At 42.7% G+C, this 16960-nt stretch overlaps 2 protein-coding genes across 2 annotated transcripts in view; one reads left to right on the top strand and one right to left on the bottom strand.

Moving 5' to 3' along the window:
* The window catches only part of LOC310834447 (vomeronasal type-2 receptor 26-like), a gene marked incomplete at both ends in the record, with an annotated part of 194507 nt that extends 188360 nt beyond the window's left edge, over positions 1-6147 (top strand). Inside the window, 2 exons of the mRNA XM_083717934.1 lie at positions 1306-1432; positions 5246-6147. Coding sequence (XP_083574060.1) covers positions 1306-1432; positions 5246-6147 — 1029 coding nt within the window. The remainder of the gene's footprint in view (positions 1-1305; positions 1433-5245) is intronic.
* Positions 6148-11129: 4982 nt separating this feature from the next.
* LOC310834445 (vomeronasal type-2 receptor 26-like) lies at positions 11130-16091 on the bottom strand (the record flags this gene model as incomplete). The annotated part of the gene is made up of 5 exons (XM_083717932.1): positions 11130-12031; positions 12647-12773; positions 13191-13418; positions 14106-14972; positions 15885-16091. 5 exons carry the CDS (start codon positions 16089-16091, stop codon positions 11130-11132), a joined length of 2331 nt encoding a protein of 776 aa, XP_083574058.1.
* Positions 16092-16960: the final 869 nt, after the last annotated feature.

The following is a 16960-nucleotide window of genomic DNA, read 5'->3' as shown; positions in this document are numbered from 1 at the left end:
ATTTTTAAAATGGCAGTTTACACTGTTTCTGTGACTTTCATGCTGCTTCTGCGTATGACACTATATCATAGGTAATGAAGTTCTTTGGAGTTTACACTTTCCAATTCCCAATTCTATGAGAATGGGTTGGATGATCTCTAGCTGAAAAAGACACCTTTTTCATTCATATCTCTCTCTCTCTCTCTCTCTCTCTCTCTCTCTCTCTCTCTCTCTCTCTCTCCCCCTCCCTCTCCCTCTCCCTCTCCCTCCCCCGCTCTCCCTCTCTCTCTCTTCAGTCAAGCAAGCTAGCCATTCTCCCAGTGCCACATTTTAGTCCTACAAAGAATAAATTTGAGGCTTTACCCAGGGCTATATTTCTAGAAAAAGAGGTGTTGGAGCTCACAGTGGCTCTTTTAGAAGGCCAGTGGCCCCCACCTGAGAGGTGCCAGAACTGAGTTCCAATGAGCTCCAGCTGGGGAAAAAATCCCTGGGTTTACCAGCCTTGAGAATGAGTCCCTGGGGTCCCTTACAATGGCAAGCTCACTTCCCTTCTGAAGCGCAAACTAGGATTCCTAGCGTTATAATTCAAAGCCAGCAGTCAGCTGTTGTAGACTGGCCATTCTCAAGCTACTCCATCTTTCATCACTTTTCCAGCCCTCTGCAATTAGAACCTACTTATTGGCAAACACTCATTATTTTTAAAAAGTCAACAATCCTCTTCAGTCTCCCGTTTCAGCCTGAGCTGGAAGAGAATATTATGGTTTGTAAAGCTTGACTTATCTTTGACAGAAGCTGCGACAAGCCCTTCAAGTTCTTTTCCAAACTCATCGTGCCTCCTTTTCCAAAATCATGGCTGGACTCTCCAATGCCATCAGTCAATTTCAACAGCCCACTATTTTCAGAACAGTTCTTTCCAAGACACTCGGACACTTTCCATTGTTTAACCCTCACATGGCTGGAATAATTTTATTGTTATAGTGAAGATGACCCTATTTGGCACCAAATTACCCAACCAAATTACCCAGTCCTCCATTGTGCTCTCGTTGGCTTTCTGTGGCATCCTCCATATTTGGGTGACTCAGTGCCTGCAGCAGGGGCCCTTCTCTATTCATGCAGCCTTCCAAATCTATCGACATGGCCAACACAAGCAGAAATTCAGCAGAGAAGACTCCTAGCTGCATACACTAAGCCCCCAACAATTGGGAGGTTGCAGAAAGGGCTTGCAAGGGTACGGCTGGGGGAGCAGAGCCAGCTAGTTTCCCCTCATGTATATGAAGCAGGAGGAAAGTGAAGAGATCTCAATCTCTTATTGCTTATACCACTAAGGTGCTGCCTGCTTCTGTGTGCAATGACCACTGCTATCCTGGCTACAGCAGGAAAAAGAGGGAAGGAGAGAAATTTTGCTGCTATGATTGTGCTCCATGTGCAGAAGGGATGATATCTAGCCAGAAGGGTAAGGGGCACGACGCCAAGAAATTTCCATAGCATGTATATTTATTAGATTTGTTTGGAGAACATCTATCCCGCAAATATTTATTAGGGCAGTTTGCAAAACAGAATTCTTCAGATCCTTGGATGAAAGGGAGCCCATCAGTGTAATATTAACTTAAAGTAAATACATAAAAGATGAAGGAATAATAAAATCTGGACTTTAATAGCCAAAATGCCTGCCTGAATAAAAAAGAGGAAAGTGGCCTCCTGGGCCAGGGAGTGCCATAAACACTGCAAAGGCCCTTTCTGAAGCCATAGGACCTATTCAATATATATTCTACATGGATAGATTGGGGGCTGCTTTTCCTCTTCACAACCAGACCAACCTGTATTTCAGGTGCTGTCCAGACAAAGTCCTCTTTCCTTATACAGTGGTACCTCTCAGTAGCACCTTAAAGACCAACTAAGTCAGTTCTTGGTATGAGCTTTCGTGTGCATGCACACTTCTTCAGATACACTGAAACAGAAGTTTCCAGACCCTTCTATATAGTGAGAAGGTGGGGAGGGGTATTACTCAGAAGGCTGGTGGGAATGGGTGATTGGCAGATAGCTGTGATGAGCCTGTTGACGACTCTTAACGACTGCAATAGGTCTTACAGGAAGAAGCAAGGGGTGAAAAGGTGAAAAATGGCTTTGCCATGTATAATGAGATAAGAATCCAAGGTCTTTGTTCAGGCCAGGTTTCTCCATGGTTTTAAGTTTGGTGATAAGTTGTAATTCAGCAGCTTCTCTTTCCAGTCTACTTCTGAAATTCCTTTGTAGTAAAACAGCTACTTTGAGATCTTGTATAGAATGTCCTGGGAGATTGAAGTGTTCTCCTACTGGTTTCTCTGTCTTGTGATTCCTGATGTCCGATTTATGTCCGTTTATTCTTTGGCGTAAGGTCTGGCCTGTTTGTCCAATATAGAGAGCTGAAGGATACTGTTGGCATTTGATGGCATACACAATGTTAGACGATGAGCAATTAAATAGTCCCGAGATGGTATGTGTGATGTTGTTGGGGCCAGTAATGGTGTTGTCCGGGTGTATGTGGCAGCAAAGTTGGCATCTGGGTTTATTGCAGGCTCTGGTGCCAGTGTCCGTGTTAGGTCTGGTTGTAGTATTATTGTGGGTTAGGAGTTGTTTAAGACTGGGTGGCTGTCTGTAGGCAATGAAAGGTCTTCCTCCCAGAGCTTGAGAAAGAGAACTGTCATTGTCCAGGAGAGGTTGTAGATCTCTGATGATGCGTTGTACTGTTTTAACTTGGGAGCTGTATGTGATGACTAGAGGTGTTCTGTTATTTTCTTTTTTGGGTCTGTCTTGCAGCAAGTTCTCTCTGGGTATCAGTCTGGCTCTGTTGATCTGTTGTCTAACTTCATCTGTTGGGTATTTTAGTTCTAAAAAGGTTTGCTGTAAATCTCTTAGGTGAGAGTCTCTGTCTGTAGAATTGGAACAGATGCGGCTGTAACGTAGTGCCTGGCTATATACAATGGACTGTTTGGTATGTTTGGGATGGTAGCTAGAGGCATGTAGATATGTTTGTCGGTCAGTAGGTTTACGGTATAAGGTGGTGTCTATGTGCCCATCCTGTATTTTTATAGTAGTGTCCAAAAAATGTATTTCTTGCATAGATTGATTCATAGTTAGGTTGATTGTGGGGTGAAAATCATTGAATTTCTGGTGGAAGGTGTTCAGGGTCTGTTGACCATGTGTCCAGATGATAAAAATATCGTCAATGTATCGCAGGTACAAGAGAGGTTTGAGTGGGTAGGAATTTAGGAAACGTTGTTCTAAATCTGCCATGAAGATGTTGGCATACTGTGGGGCCATGCGGGTGCCCATTGCTGTGCCGCTGATCTGAAGGAACAGGTCATCACCGAATTTGAAGTTGTTGTGGGTAAGGACAAATTGGCAGAGTTTGGTGGCAAAGTCCGCTGTGGTTTTATCTGAAATGGTGTTCCTTATAGCTTGTAAACCATCGTTGTGTGGGATGTTGGTATACAGAGATTCCACATCCATAGTAGCTAGTATAGTATTGTTGGGAAGATTATTTAAAGATTGTATTTTCCTCAGAAAATCTGTGGTGTCACGTACATAGCTGGGAGCACTGATGGCATATGGTTTCAGAACAGAGTCCATATAACCGGAGACACCCACTGTAATAGTGCCAATACCTGAAATGATGGGGCGTCCTGGATTTCCTGGTTTGTGTATTTTAGGTAGAAGATAGAAAGTTCCTGGTCGAGGTTCTGTTGGTGTGTTAGTGAGGATCTGTTCTTGGATGTGTGGGGGTAGCTCCTTAACAATCTTGTTCAGTTCTTTTTTGTATTCTTGTGTGGGGTCTGAGTCCAATTTTATGTAAAAGGCGGTATTGGAAAGTTGTCTGTGAGCCTCCTGAATGTAGTCAGTTTTGTTCATGATGACGACAGCTCCACCTTTGTCCGCTTCTTTAATTATAATGTCTGGGTTGTTTCTGAGCTTATCTATGGCTCTCCTTTCAGCATGGTTTAGATTTTGTTGTAGGCGATGGTGTTTTCTGGTCACATCTGTTTGGATTCTGTGGTGGAAGCAGTCAATGTACAAGTCCAGTGTGGTATTGCGTCCATCAGGAGGGGTCCATGTGGAGTCCCTTTTTGTGTAACACTTTTTCAGTGGTAGTTGGTGGTCAGTGTTCTGTTGGGAGGGTGGTTGTTGTTCTCCAGTGGGTTGAGAGGTGTTGTGTTGTGAAGTTGTTGCTTGTTCTGCTTTGTCTTGTTGTTGTGTGTGTTGAAAATACTCCTTCAGGCGTAAATGGCGAAAAAATGCTTCCAAGTCCCCGCAGAACTGGATCATGTGTGGGGATTTGGCAGGGCAGAATGACAGTCCATGTGAAAGGACTGATTCCTCAGCTGGGCTGAGTGCTTGCTGTGAGAGATTGACAATATTGTTGATCTTGTTTTGATTTGTAGCCTGTAGGTTGGAAAGGTTAGGGAGTTTCTTGTTTTTCTGTTTTTTCAGTAGCTCCAGTTGAGAGTGGTAAATGTTTTGTTTTTCCTTTTGGAACTCTTGCCAAGCTTGGTGGTTCCTGATAGAGTTCTCCAATACAAGGAGTTCCTCCTTTATTAGCTTCTGTTTAGAGTAGAGAACGCTGATCAGATGTTTGAGCAGCTTCTTAGAGAAAGTGTTGCATAGTTTTCTTGCATATTCAGTGGGATACGTGGATTGTAGAGGGTTCTTAATTCTGAGACCCTTGGGTATAATGTCCAGGTTCTTGCATTTAGTAAGAAAGAAGATATCAGTCTGTACCTGTGCAAGTTTCTTGGTGAGGTTGATGGACTTCCATTTCATGCAGCTCAATGTGGTGCCTTCCATAGTTCCAGTTACAGATAGGTAGCCGTGTTGGTCTGCCATAGTCAATTTGGTCTGCCATTTGACTATGGCAGACCAACACGGCTACCTATCTGTAAGTGGTACCTCTGATTACGTACTTAATTCGTTCCGGAGGTCCGTTCTTAACCTGAAACTGTTCTTAACCTGAAGCACCACTTTAGCTAATGGGGCCTCCCTCTGCTGCCGCGCCACCGCCGTGTGATTTCTGTTCTCATCCTGAAGCAAAGTTCTTAACCCGAGGTAATATTTCTGGGTTAGCGGAGTCTGTAACCTGAAACATATGTAACCTGAAGCATCTGTAACCCGAGGTACCACTGTATCTGGTACCTGGTATATAAGATACAATGTAAGACAACCAAGACTGTTTGTGATGCATATCAGTTGACTTCCTGCCATTTTAAATGCTGATTCATTCATTTTTTTCCAGATATGGATGCTTGTATCAAATGCCCAGAAGATGAATATCCCAACAAATACCAAACTCAATGCATTCTCAAGGTTTTAAATTACCTCTCTTACAAAGAAAATTTAGGGATCGTCTTAATTGTCTTGGCCATTTCTTTCTCTTTGGTCACAGTTCTGGTACTTGGAACCTTTGTGAAGCACAACAACACTCCCATCGTCAAAGCCAACAACCGGACCCTCACCTACATCCTCCTCCTCTCCCTCCTCCTTTGTTACCTCTGCTCTTTTCTCTTCATTGGACAGCCTGCAAAGATTATTTGCCTTCTGCGACAGATGACTTTCGGGATTGTCTTTGCTGTCGCCCTGTCCTCTGTCTTGGCAAAGACCATCACTGTGGTACTGGCATTCGTGGCCACCAAGCCAGGATCCAGCATGAGAAAATGGGTGGGGAAAGGGCTGGCAAACGCTATTGTCTTTTCCTGCTCCTTTATCCAAGTGGCAATTTGCATTTTTTGGTTAACTACTTCCCCACCATTCCCAGACAGGAACATGTCCTCGCTGAATGGGGAAATCATACTGGAATGTAATGAGGGATCAGCTGTCATGTTTTATTGTGTCTTAGCCTATATGGGCTTCCTGGCCATTGTCAGTTTCTTTGTGGCTTTTCTAGCTAGAAAGTTGCCTGACAGTTTCAATGAAGCCAAATTCATCACCTTCAGCATGCTGGTCTTCTGCAGTGTTTGGTTGTCCTTTGTTCCAACCTACTTGAGCACCAAGGGCAAATACATGGTGGCTGTGGAGATCTTCTCCATCTTGGCCTCCAGTTGTGGGTTACTGGGCTGCATCTTTTCCCCCAAATGCTATGTTATTTTGCTGAGGCCTGAGCTGAACAGCAGGGAGCAGCTAATAAGAAGACAGTTTTAAATAATCCAGAAGTCTGAATCATGCTCGTAATTCTAGGTGTCTGTTATTGCTATTTTATTTATGTGTATGTAATTAGAAATCTGGGATACTCATGTCCCTAGAAATTAAAGAATCCACAAATAAACAAATAATTGAAGAATTAATAAGTAAATGATAAAAAAGATCTGTAGCAGCTCCAATAATTTCTTTGAGAGAAACTGTGAGGACACAAACAGGGCAGTGGTGAATTGCTTAATTATTTCCATCACTACCACTGATGAGGATCAGTACTGATTCTGTGGCAATGCCTTTGAGCACAACTGGCCTGGGACATTACCCGGGTTGCAACAAAATGGGATTGGTCCGTCAACCAGCTACAAATCCACCTAACAGTTCCATCCTCATTCCACTCACAAGAATATAATGGGGGGGGGAGACGACTTTGTCCAAAGCCTTACTGAAATCAAGATACACTATGTCCACAGCACTACACTAACCTTTTCTGTAAGGAAATGTAATACTCTGATCTGAACAACAGGGAGCAACTAATGAGTAGAAATAGAGAAAGGAAGAAAGGAAGATCATCTTCTTAAGTAAATTGCTTTGTAAATGTTGATGTAAGAGATATGATGAGAATTTGAGCAGGGGCACTTCTTTAAACATAGAAAATCCTCATTTTTGTGTGACTAGAGTTGAACTGGATGAATTCCTTTATTTATATTAATGTTTATTTTTGCAATTTCTATTTTACTTAGATTAATTAAATACGTAAACCTATAATCCTTTTTGACTTCCCTCCCCCCCATTGTGGATCTTAATGTAATGATTTCCCCCTCTACAGCTCTTTCATAACTCTATTTTTTATAAATCCTTTGTCAATCTATGGTTCAAATTTTTACTACAAGTTTTCTGTCAATCCTACCAATGTATGTAATTGTTTACAATAGCTTTTCATGGTGGGTTTCACTGTTAGAAGTGATATCGGTCAAAAAGAAAAACAGGACAGGAAGACTGGTGACATACCAGCAGCTCCTAAAGGAGCAGCAGGGCCAATTAAAATTAAGACCATACAAAGAGGTCACCCAATACTGCACCACATGGTTACAATATCATCAAATTGCCCAGATATTTAATCAGGACAAAGCAATAGGAATTGTGAAAAAAAAGAATCAAAATTACAAAATGTATTATAAAAAAACTGGAAAAAGAGTATATTGAAAGTGTATAATTTATTATTAGAATGGGAGTTAAAGGATGAAGAAGTAAAAGAAGTTATAACTTGATGGGCATGTGATATAGGTTGCGCAATTTGGCTGGACCAATGGGAGAAATTATGGAAATGTGATATTAAATTTACAGCATGTTACACAATCAGAAAAAAGATGATGAAAATGGTCTGCCACACTTCTTTGGTCGGAATTGTACCATCTTTCCATTTCTGGGCTAACAGAGTCTGTGCGGCCATTGTCACACACATAAATAGTTTTGTCTGATCCTTTGGGACCTCTGGTCCTATAATACCTAAAAGAAAATCTTCTAGTTTCTTAAGAAAAGTTATTTTCAACATTTTTTCAGTTCATTAGATATCATTTTCCAGAAGTCTTTTATCATATTACATGACCACCACATATGATAAAAGTACCCTCTTTTTCTTTACATTTCCAGCATGTTTTAGACTTTGAATTGTACATCATAGCTAATTTGCTAGAAGTTAAATACCAACGAAACAGCATTTTCATATAATTCTCCTTCAGAGTGTAACACACTGTAAATTTTAATCCTGTTGTCCCTAGTTTCTCCCACGCTGCTAATTCAATGTTATAACCAAAATCCTTGGTCCAGTGGATCATTACCGATTTGACCTGTTCATAGGTTTTATTTGAAAAACCCTTCTTTTTATCCAACTTAAACACTTCATTAAGCTGGTAATATTGCAACCAATCTGTTACTAATTCCCTTTTATATAGGTTTTAAAGGTTCTGGCTAGAAGAATTAGATCTGATGATGAAATCAAGGGGAGAACAGTGGGGCAGAGAGCATATAAGCTCAAGGCATTTGCTGATGATGGGGTGATATCTGTAGAGGAACCTATGGTGCTACATATGGAGAGAGGCAAAAACCCCCAACCTGCTGATTGTTGGAACTTCCATAGCTCCATAAACTATCAGGTCATCACCAGCATTTATAAAACACTTTGCACAGGTGCTCCTGACATCCTATTGAGCCTACAAACCCCCATCAGCCCAGCCCCTCTTCATCTGTCCCACAGCTGACATCATGATAAGCTGAAGAGTGCCAGAAATTCCCACAAGTAGCTGTTCTTTAAAGTGACAGAACAGACTAATAGGAGACTAATTGAGAGCTGTTTTTCCTCTTAAATAGGGAATACATAAAGAAGCATCTTCCTCTCCTGGATCAAATTAAAACCAAAAAACACTTCAGAAGGACTACCTACTTGTAGTATTTCATTTATATTGAACCATAGGACATGTTTCCTGGACACTTCACAAGAAAGTACAACAGCTAAAATGTAATACAGTGGTACTTCAGGTTAAGTACTTAATTTGTTCCAGAGGTCCATTCTTAACCTGAAACTGTTCTTAACCTGAAGCACCACTTTAGCTAATGGGGCCTCCCGCTGCTGCTGTGCCGCTGGAGCACGATTTCTGTTCTCATCCTGAAGCAAAGTTCTTAACCTGAGGTACTATTTCTGGGTTAGGGGAGTCTGTAACCTGAAGCGTATGTAACCTGAAGTGTATGTAGCCCAAGGTACCACTGTACAAAATAATAATAAACTATTGCAGACCCAGGTGCATTGGTCTCCCTATAATCAATGTATTGACAGGATAACAAATTGCCAGAACAACTTTATGAGGTTACAAATTTGTCTCAGCTTTATTGATTATAGTTGTAGGTTGACCTGGGTGCACCTCTTTCAAATTTGTGGGCAGAAGCTTCTGCCAGGATGAAGCCAGTGCTACCTCTGTTGAACAAGTCATTCTCGTCATCTCTCGCTCAACCTATGGGATAAAGGTATTCCAACACATGTCCCTCTGCTTCACAAAATAATATTATCTTACTGCTATTCATAAGTATAGAGACTGACAGATCATATGATTTCTGGATTTTTCTACAACCATTCATCAAATTGAACCATGGTGTTATAGATCCATCACAGTTTACAAAGTGTGCACTGAGAGTGTTTGTTGTGAGGGAGGAAGAGAAAGGAGAATGTTAGCCGCTTTGAGACTCCTTAAAGGGAGTGAAAGGCGGGATATCAAATCCAAACTCCTCCTCCTCCTCCTCCTCTTCTTCTTCTTCTTCTTCTTCTGATAGTCACAGGTACTCGGTGCAGTGGAGAGTAGGGTTATTGGGGCACCGCCCAGAAAACTTCAATATTTCCTCCCCCAGTCTAATTGCAGGACCTCAGGTTCTGTCTATTACAGACTCTGGCTCCACCTCCGGTTGGTCTCCATGCCTTTTCCTTGCCTAATGTCAGGCTCCAGGGACTCTGCTTACTCCCACTGCTCCTGGGAAGATTAGGGAACCTGAGCAGGGGAGGAAGGCTGACTGCAACCCTCCTCAGCACAATCCCTGACCCCTAAAAGTCCCCATGAGCATTAGCCGCCACTAACTTGCTGTTTCAAGGACAAGACAAAAAGTTTCAAAACATGCCAAGACATAAGGAATTCAGACTCAACATATTCCTCCTAAATCCCTATGTGAGAACATTGCTCCAAAAAGAATAATATATTCAAAATTCAATATATTGGGGAAAACTGATATCCTGACTTAACCTATTTGCAAGCTGCATGCTGACTTAAATGTTTCTCTCTGTTAAACAAACTGTGCATTGTTAATGATTAATGGTATAGTGTAATTTTGCAAGTGGTTCCAGGTCCTATTGTGCATGGTTGATGTATACAAAGTGCATTGTTAAACTATGGAAGTCACTCCCACAGGGGGCAGTGATGGCCACCAGAATGTTGTTGTTGTTTAGTCGTTTAGTCATGTCCGCCTCTTTGTGACTCCCTGGACCAGAGCACGCCAGGCACTCCTGTCTTCCACTGTGTCCCACAGTTTGGTCAGACTCATGCTGGTAGCTTCGAGAACACTGTCCAAACATCTCATCCTCCATCGTCCCCTTCTCCTTGTGCCCTCCATCTTTCCCAGCATCAGGGTCTTTTCCAAGGAGTCTTCTCTTCCCATGAGGTGGCCAAAGTCTTGGAGCCTCAGCTTCAGGATCTGTCCTTCCAGTGAGCACTCAGGGCTGATTTCCTTCTGAATGGAGAGGTTGAATCTTCTTGCAGTCCATGGCCACCAGCATGGCTTTAAAAGAGCCCTAGACAAATTAACAGAGGAGAGGGCTATTGATGTCTCCTAGCCAGGATGGCTCAGCTCTGATGCCACACTTGGAGGCAACCATGTTCCTGAATACGAGTTGCTGGAAACCACAAGAAGGCAAAGAGTTATTCTGCTTGAATCCTTGCATCATTCCCTTTTGGGCATCTTGTTGACCACTGTGAGAACAGGAGGCTGGAGAAGATGGGCTGTGGGCCTGATCCACTAGGCTATTCCTGTGTTCTTATGTATTAATGTGTTTGTTGTTGTTTAGTCGTTTAGTTGTGTCCGACTCTTCATAACCCCATGGACCAGAGCATGCCAGGCACTTCTGTCTTCCACTGCCTCCTGCAGTTCAGTTCCGTGTATAGACCTAGATTATTCTGCAGACCACTTTCAGAACAGATTTACTTATGAAAAATGCTGCATAGAAATATCAAAGGAGGCTATTTCAAAGGATGCAAGCCGCCCAGAGTGACTGGGGAGACTCAGCCAGAGGCGCGGGGTATAAATAAATTATTATTATTATTATTATTATTATTATTATTATTATTATTATTACGATACGAACTGAGAAATAAAAGGAATTACTTTCTTTGGTTTTCATCCAATAAATGCCAGCAAACAATGCAAAAATTAAAACCATCAACACAAGTTCATTCCTATTTGCTCCTCAGAATTAAGTGGTCTTTGCTGTTCAAGTCGGGCCTCAGAACAATTATATATAATTTGGGGGAAAAGATACAACCCAGGAAACCTGCGCTGGAGGCCAAGATGCAAAAGACCTCCACGGCCACCATCTGCTTTCCTTTGGTGCTCAGATAAGAGGGGACAAAGGACAGCCAAACGCTGCAGAACACCAACATGCTGAAGGTGATGAACTTGGCTTCGTTGAAACTGTCCGGCAACCTCTTGGCCAGGAAAGCCATAGTGAAGCTGACCATGGCCAGGAATCCCAGATAACCCAGGACAGAATAAAACATCGCAACAGAACCTTCGTTGCATTCCACAATGATTTCCTCCATCAGAGAGTTCATGTCCACATCTGGGAATGGAGGAGCTGTGCAGAGCCAAGCAGCACAAATGCTGGTTTGAACGGAGCAGCAAGCAAGAAGCACAGAGTTTGTGAGAGATTTCCCCACCCATTTCCTCATCCTGGATCCTGGTTTGGTGGCCATGAAAGCCAGAATCACCGTGATGGTTTTGGCCAAGACACAAGACACAGCAATGGAGAAGATGATGCCAAAAGCAGCTTGTCGTAAAGAGCAGCTGACTGGGTGAGGCTGGCCAATGAAGAGCAAGGAGCAGAGGAAGCAGAGCAAGAGGGAAAGAAGTAGAGTGTAGGTGAGGTCCCGGTTGTTGGCTTTGACAATGGGAGTGTCCCCATTCCTGGAGAAGACGCCAAGTATCCAAGCTGTGACCAGAGAAAAGACCAGAGCTAAGGAAGCTAAAACAAACCCTAAAGGTTCTGCGTAGGAAAGAAAATGTTGGCGTTTGGGGAGGCATTGATCTCTGTCCTTGTTTGGAAATTGGTCATCTTGGCATTGGAAACAGTAATCCATATCTGAGGAAAATGAAATGAGTGATATATGAGTTCCAACAAATAAGACATTAATTAGTTGGAATAAGTATAAGATATGTGAATATTGAAATCTGTTTGTACAATCTCCTGCCATTATGCATAATCCGCAATAGGCTCTACGCTTTGATGGGCCTAAAGTGCATGGATTTTTCATCTACTCTGTCTTTCATCTGCAGTTAATGATCAGAAACATTGCCTTTAGTTGTGCCCTTAGCAAAAGTTGGTCACACCCAGAGAGATCTTCATGGTGATGGAGGCTTCTTGAGAACAGCCACTTGGGGCTCAGAGGCTGGGCTGAGGACAGTTCTGGGGAAGGAGATCATTTCACGCTTTTTTCTGGCTCACACACCTAATACTATCCACTCCTAACAATGCAGCATGTGGGAAGCAGGCAGATACCAGAATACATATTCCACACCTATCTCCTCAGATCTCACTTGAAAAAGTTCTGGATTTAGTTTCTCCAACTATTTCTTTTTTCTTCCAGATATCAGTGCAGCTGCTCTTCTGTTTAGGAGTACTGAACTGCTAATAGAGGGAAAGAGTTGAAATAGGTATTAGGAAGCATTATACAAAATAGCAGATGATGTCTCCTACCCATTTGATTTGAAATCATCCCATGTGGACACGAAGCACAATCATAGCAACAAAATGGCAATCCCTCCTTCTTTTTCCTGCTGTAGCCTGGCTGGCAGCGATCATTACACAAGGCAAGGGGCAGCACCTAGCCATAAAAAGAGGAGAAAATGTAGCTCTCTTGTGCCTTGTGAACAACACAGTTTTAACCAAAAAGAAATCAGTTGGCTGATTAACGTTATTCCAGAAAGGTGTTTTGTATACATAATTAAAATGTAATGTAAATATTGGGAGTGAATGAGAAGTGATATGGAATTTTTCATCTGCATAAACATAGAGGATGGAGAGAGGACAGGGAAGACAACAGACTTTGAAATAAAGGGACAAAGAAGGCAAATTAGGAGGCACATACATTAGGCTGAGAGAAGCACCACAAGACAATGAATCTTCTTAAAAAAACAAATGGGTAACTTAGCCTCCCCTTGTCTTCTGAGCTTTAAATCCCTCTTGGGTCAGTATAATTTAATCCTACAATACCGCATTTTTAAAAATCCAATGGTCCCACCTGATTAAAGGATCTGTGCCATGTGATGGCTTCCTCATCCATGCTGAAGTCTATGTTTTGTGAATCTTGTGGAACGATCTTTCCTACTTTCACACGGGAGAAGGTTTGGTTTGGAAAAGTAACCCAGTTAATAATATCAAATCCACCTGCTAATTCCCCATTCTCATCAAAGGACACTAAGTCACCAGCACTGTTGTTAAAGGAGATACTTCTCAAGAACGAGTGCAGCTAGGCAGAAGAAAACAAAGGCAAAGTTTAAAAAAGGAGAGCTTTTGTGGATTATAGAAACAAGAAGTATTCATCAATATATTTCACACAATGCAAAGTAGTCCAAAACTGTGCAGTCTACAACTTTTGGAGCCCCTAAGTATTTCTAGCAAGTACATCTGGCCTGCCCCTTGCCTGAGGGTTCAGCTCTGGGGTCCGTGTGCAAAGGCAAAATGGTGTCATGTCAGGAAGCCCTGGAACTGCCCCTCCTGCAAGGTGGGTGTGCAGGGAGAGAGGGAAAACAAAATGGAGAGCAGCTCATGGTGGGTTTTCCCTGATCTCCTTGTTTGTTTGTTTGTTTGTTTGTTTGTTTGTTTGTTTACTTTTCTCCATCCAAGAGATGCTTCCACATGTCTTGCCAGCCCATGTTCCTAGAGAGGCAGAGAAAGGGCTCCTTCAACTACTTCTGCAAATGAAAGGGAAGCACAGGTTCTATCTTGATTGTGGCTCCTTCAGCTTGAAGGAAAGAGAAAACAATTAAGGATTGAAAAGAATGTGGGGATTGTTGTAGAGGAAAGGTAAAAGCTGTAAGAGGTTGTGTGTGTATATCTATGTCTTTGTGTTTGTGTGTATTCATCCTATGGACTGTGTGTCATCGCCCATTAGATTAGCCCCAAGAAAAGGTTTACTCTGAACAGGAAATCTTACCTGCCAAGGTTGCAGTTTTGGAGGATCGAGCCCACCTCTGCCTGCCATCATTCTGCGTTTTGACCTGGATGAGTGCATCTGATGTAAAGTATGTGCAATGGCATAAACCGCATTATAGATACTGTAACTTTGGCCAGTCATGGTCATTTCAAAAATATGTCCAGGAAGGCTCTCCAGACTCTCATGGCCAGTGCAGGTCTTTGTGTTTTCCTTGTGCCCATTAGAAGCAGAAAATAAACAGTTGAATGCCTGTTGCCAAAAAGCCTGGAGGAACCCATCTCCCTTTGGAGAGTTGGGGTTCAGGGTCTGAAGGAATTCTTTAAATCCCTGGACTTCCTCTGTGTGAATTGCAAAAGACAAGGCACCATCAAAGGCTTGTATATCGTAATACCTTTGCATTGTTTCTGAAGAGAAAGCCCACTGGGCTGTCAAAATCCACACAGTGCCTGTAGACTTCTCTGCAACATCTTCAGCTAATGAAAAGAAATATTGCATCCATTTCACAACTGTAATGGTCTCAGGTTCTGCACACAGAACCAATATGTTGAATTCTGAGGCCAGCAGGAAAGAGCACTTGGTCCGAATGACTTCCAAGGAACTGAAATTATCTAGACCCTGAGATAAGGCTGGTAGTTTTTCATTGAAAGCTGTACAGACTCCATGCCGAGAAAGCATTGGCACTAAGCTTTGCCTAAAGATCTCTCCATTCTCATCATCGGATGCCACAATTCCTACCCATGTCCACTGGAAATATAGAAGTAGCATGACAATCCCTGCATATTGATATTTCTCATTGGGCACCATTCGGTAGAATGTCTGGAGCTGCAATTCCGGGCTTCTCACTGGAGCTAATACGCAGTAAGCAATCTGGAGGAAGAAATCAACCCCACAAGAATTGGAGAGTCAGAGCAAACGGTTATGGTTCATCCCAAGTATCTGCTTGAAGAACAAATCCATGAGAATTTATCTACTCCATTTATGGATGCATGTTGATTTCACAAGAACATTATGCATATCTCCAGCAGTTGTTGGTGGGGAGGAGGAGCAGGGTTCTCTGACTTCTTGCAACTGGCCTTGTGCAGCTTCCTGGGAGCAGGAGGAAGACTCCTGCTGCTGCATTTGCCCAGTTCCAACCTCCCTGCTGCGTCCCAGTGACACATGGGAGACAAAATCTGGCAAGCACCAAAGCCCCTCCACTTCACCACTACTGCAAAACTCCCCCAGATGCTTTTGTAATAGCTTTGTATTATTGTCAGGGAACTGCCATCGGAGCCAGAGGGAGAGGGAGGACTCCAGAGGGATTCCAGAGAGCGTCCCGGGAGAGAGAGAAGCAGCCCATCTTCTGGGGAAGGAAATCAGTGTAGCACCAGTGGAGGGGGGGCAGATAGGGGAATCGGCGAGGGGGCTCCATGACTCCTCGCCGGAGACCAGCGAGGAGAGCACAGGTCCTCCGCTGCGCAGAAGGCTTCCGCGCAGGGAGAGTAGGAGGAGACTAGGCGTCAAAGAGTTTCTTTGCTGGAAGAAGTTCAAGAAACGCCCACTGACAGCAATTGAGATAGCCATGGGTGAGTGGCTGTCCAGACAGAAAGGGTTCACTCAGGCAACCCAGCCAGGTGTGGCGCCGATTTACGCACGAGCAACCCCTAGAACCATTACAATTATTATTATTTTACCTCCTTGCTCAGAAAAATGAACCAAACAAAAGGAAGTATTGAAAACCAGGAAGATAACTATTGTACCAGAGGCAGAAATGCTTCACAGCCCCCACTCTTACTATACCTGTGGAATCTTGTAGATGCCTAAGACAGTAGCCATGTGGAGAGAGATGTCAGAGTCAAGACCCCCAATAACAGTGATCTTTTGTTCTTTCTTGTCACATATGAAGTTGGGGACAATCCTTTCTGTGATGGACAGATGTTTCAGGGTGTTCTGATAAGTCATCCTTGCATTTAAGTAGCTATCATAGATGTGGAACCCAAAGGTCATATTCGGTACGATATTAGGATTCTTGTTTATTTCTTTCACAGCAAACACCAGGGAGAGGGTATTTTGGTAGTACTTTGGTGTGTCACTAATAAAAGAGTTATACTGTGTGTCAGAGGTATTCTCCTCTCCCTCTTAAGCACATAGGTAACTTCTTGGCTCACATGCAGTTATATAAGTTGCCACCTCCTTCCCTTAACTCCTTATTTCCTTTAAGCAACCAACGGACGCCCATTGGATGAGAGGTTGCCAAGTCAAAAATTCTGACTGGAGCCTCTCAGATAGTTAGTTTTTAGTGAAGGTGGAACAGGATTTATTATTTCACAGAGTTTCCATCTCTCCCTCCTTTAAATAAAATTATAGCTGTACCAAAAATACTGTAGCCAATGTTAGTCATACTCTGAGAAGGCCTATTATGATAAATAGATCAGACTAAGTTGGTTGTATTAATTTCAGTGGGTCTACTCTACAAATAAACCACATAGATACTTTGTTTTGCAAAACCAAGGTTGTAACTGCAGTTTTTATTACCCAATATGGTTTACATTGCAAAGCAGAGAATATAATCCAAATTCTATGTTATTCATATGTCGCATTCATATATGACTGTCAGATTAAAAGAGAGTGATTGTGAAAGTGAGGATCAGTCTTTGCTGCAAAGGAAAACAGATGTTAATGGTGTGAAAGGAAACACAGAGGGAGGCTGAGGATGAAGTTGGGAGAAGGCGGTGAGAGCCATGGGCTCAGGTGATGAGGAAGCAGAACAGGCAGAAGATAGAAACCCCAAGAAGCGGAATAAAGCAATGAAGAAGAAGCTGACAAGAGCACAATGTAAAAAGAAGAAAATATATGTTTAACATTCCTACTTGAAA

The sequence above is a fragment of the Podarcis gaigeae genome (genome assembly GCF_964106915.1).
Source record: "Podarcis gaigeae genome assembly, chromosome: 16".
NCBI classification, from domain to species: Eukaryota; Metazoa; Chordata; class Lepidosauria; order Squamata; family Lacertidae; genus Podarcis; species Podarcis gaigeae.
Note: the sequence above shows the minus strand (reverse complement) of the source record. Positions and strands in the feature narration are given on the sequence as shown.